Raw genomic sequence first — 762 nt, 5'->3', positions numbered from 1 at the left:
TTTTTTTTTTTCATTTGCAAAACACCAGCTCAGCAAATGAACAAAGAGTCAGCCCTTTACAGGACTACAAAGTTATAAAAAACAAAACTTATGGAGTCCTACCTTTTCAGCCAACTCAGCTGCATTGAGTTTGGGGTCGTATGGAATGGGGTCACCCAAGTAGGTGCGAAACTTGACTGGAAATCCTCCATAAATGGGTGCTATCGGTAGGCGAAATCTCTCATACACCCAGCGGTAAAATCCTGAATGAATTTCGAGATGAATTAAAGATTGAATCATTGAGCTCTTTCATAATCTATTCAGATTGCTATTTACAACTGTGTGAAAGTTCAGTTTTTTGTCCATGACTCACTTAATGTTCCAAGAGAGCGAAATCCCTCCCTCAGGTTTTGAGTAAACATGGGTATAACTGGCTATAGGGACAAAACATACTCTTAGTACAATAAAACCGGTTTGTATGAAAGGAGAAGAAGAAGAGGGACAGTCACTTACCACTTTAGAGTCAATGGCCACTTGTGCAAATCCTTTGCGTTTGCCCCAGAGCAGAGGGTATGTCTCGTCGCTGAACAAGGCCTCCCGAACCCCTCCAGGAGAGATGCCCAGGAGGTGGCCGTTCCGCAGGGCCTTCACACATTCCTCCTGCGGCCCGTGGATCACACTGAACACCTCCAAGAGGAGCTTAAACCCTGTCGTGGTCATTATAAAGACAATATGAGCACAATTAAAGGGTTAGTTCACCCAAAAATGAAAATTAGGCTGCGT

At 43.7% G+C, this 762-nt stretch overlaps 1 protein-coding gene across 1 annotated transcript; it reads right to left on the bottom strand.

Annotated features, from left to right (window-relative positions):
- Positions 1 to 46: 46 nt before the first annotated feature.
- On the bottom strand, positions 47 to 723 carry LOC107577454 (transmembrane protein 68-like). The gene is made up of 3 exons (XM_016263527.1): positions 493 to 723; positions 353 to 413; positions 47 to 242 (listed from the first exon to the last, which is right to left on the bottom strand). Exons 1-3 carry the CDS (start codon positions 697 to 699, stop codon positions 73 to 75), a joined length of 438 nt encoding a protein of 145 aa, XP_016119013.1. The 5' UTR covers positions 700 to 723; the 3' UTR covers positions 47 to 72.
- Between the last annotated feature and the right edge of the window lie 39 nt (positions 724 to 762).

The sequence above is a fragment of the Sinocyclocheilus grahami genome, unplaced genomic scaffold (genome assembly GCF_001515645.1).
Source record: "Sinocyclocheilus grahami isolate Dianchi unplaced genomic scaffold, SAMN03320097.WGS_v1.1 scaffold6091.1, whole genome shotgun sequence".
Classification (NCBI taxonomy): domain Eukaryota; kingdom Metazoa; phylum Chordata; class Actinopteri; order Cypriniformes; family Cyprinidae; genus Sinocyclocheilus; species Sinocyclocheilus grahami.
Note: the sequence above shows the minus strand (reverse complement) of the source record. Positions and strands in the feature narration are given on the sequence as shown.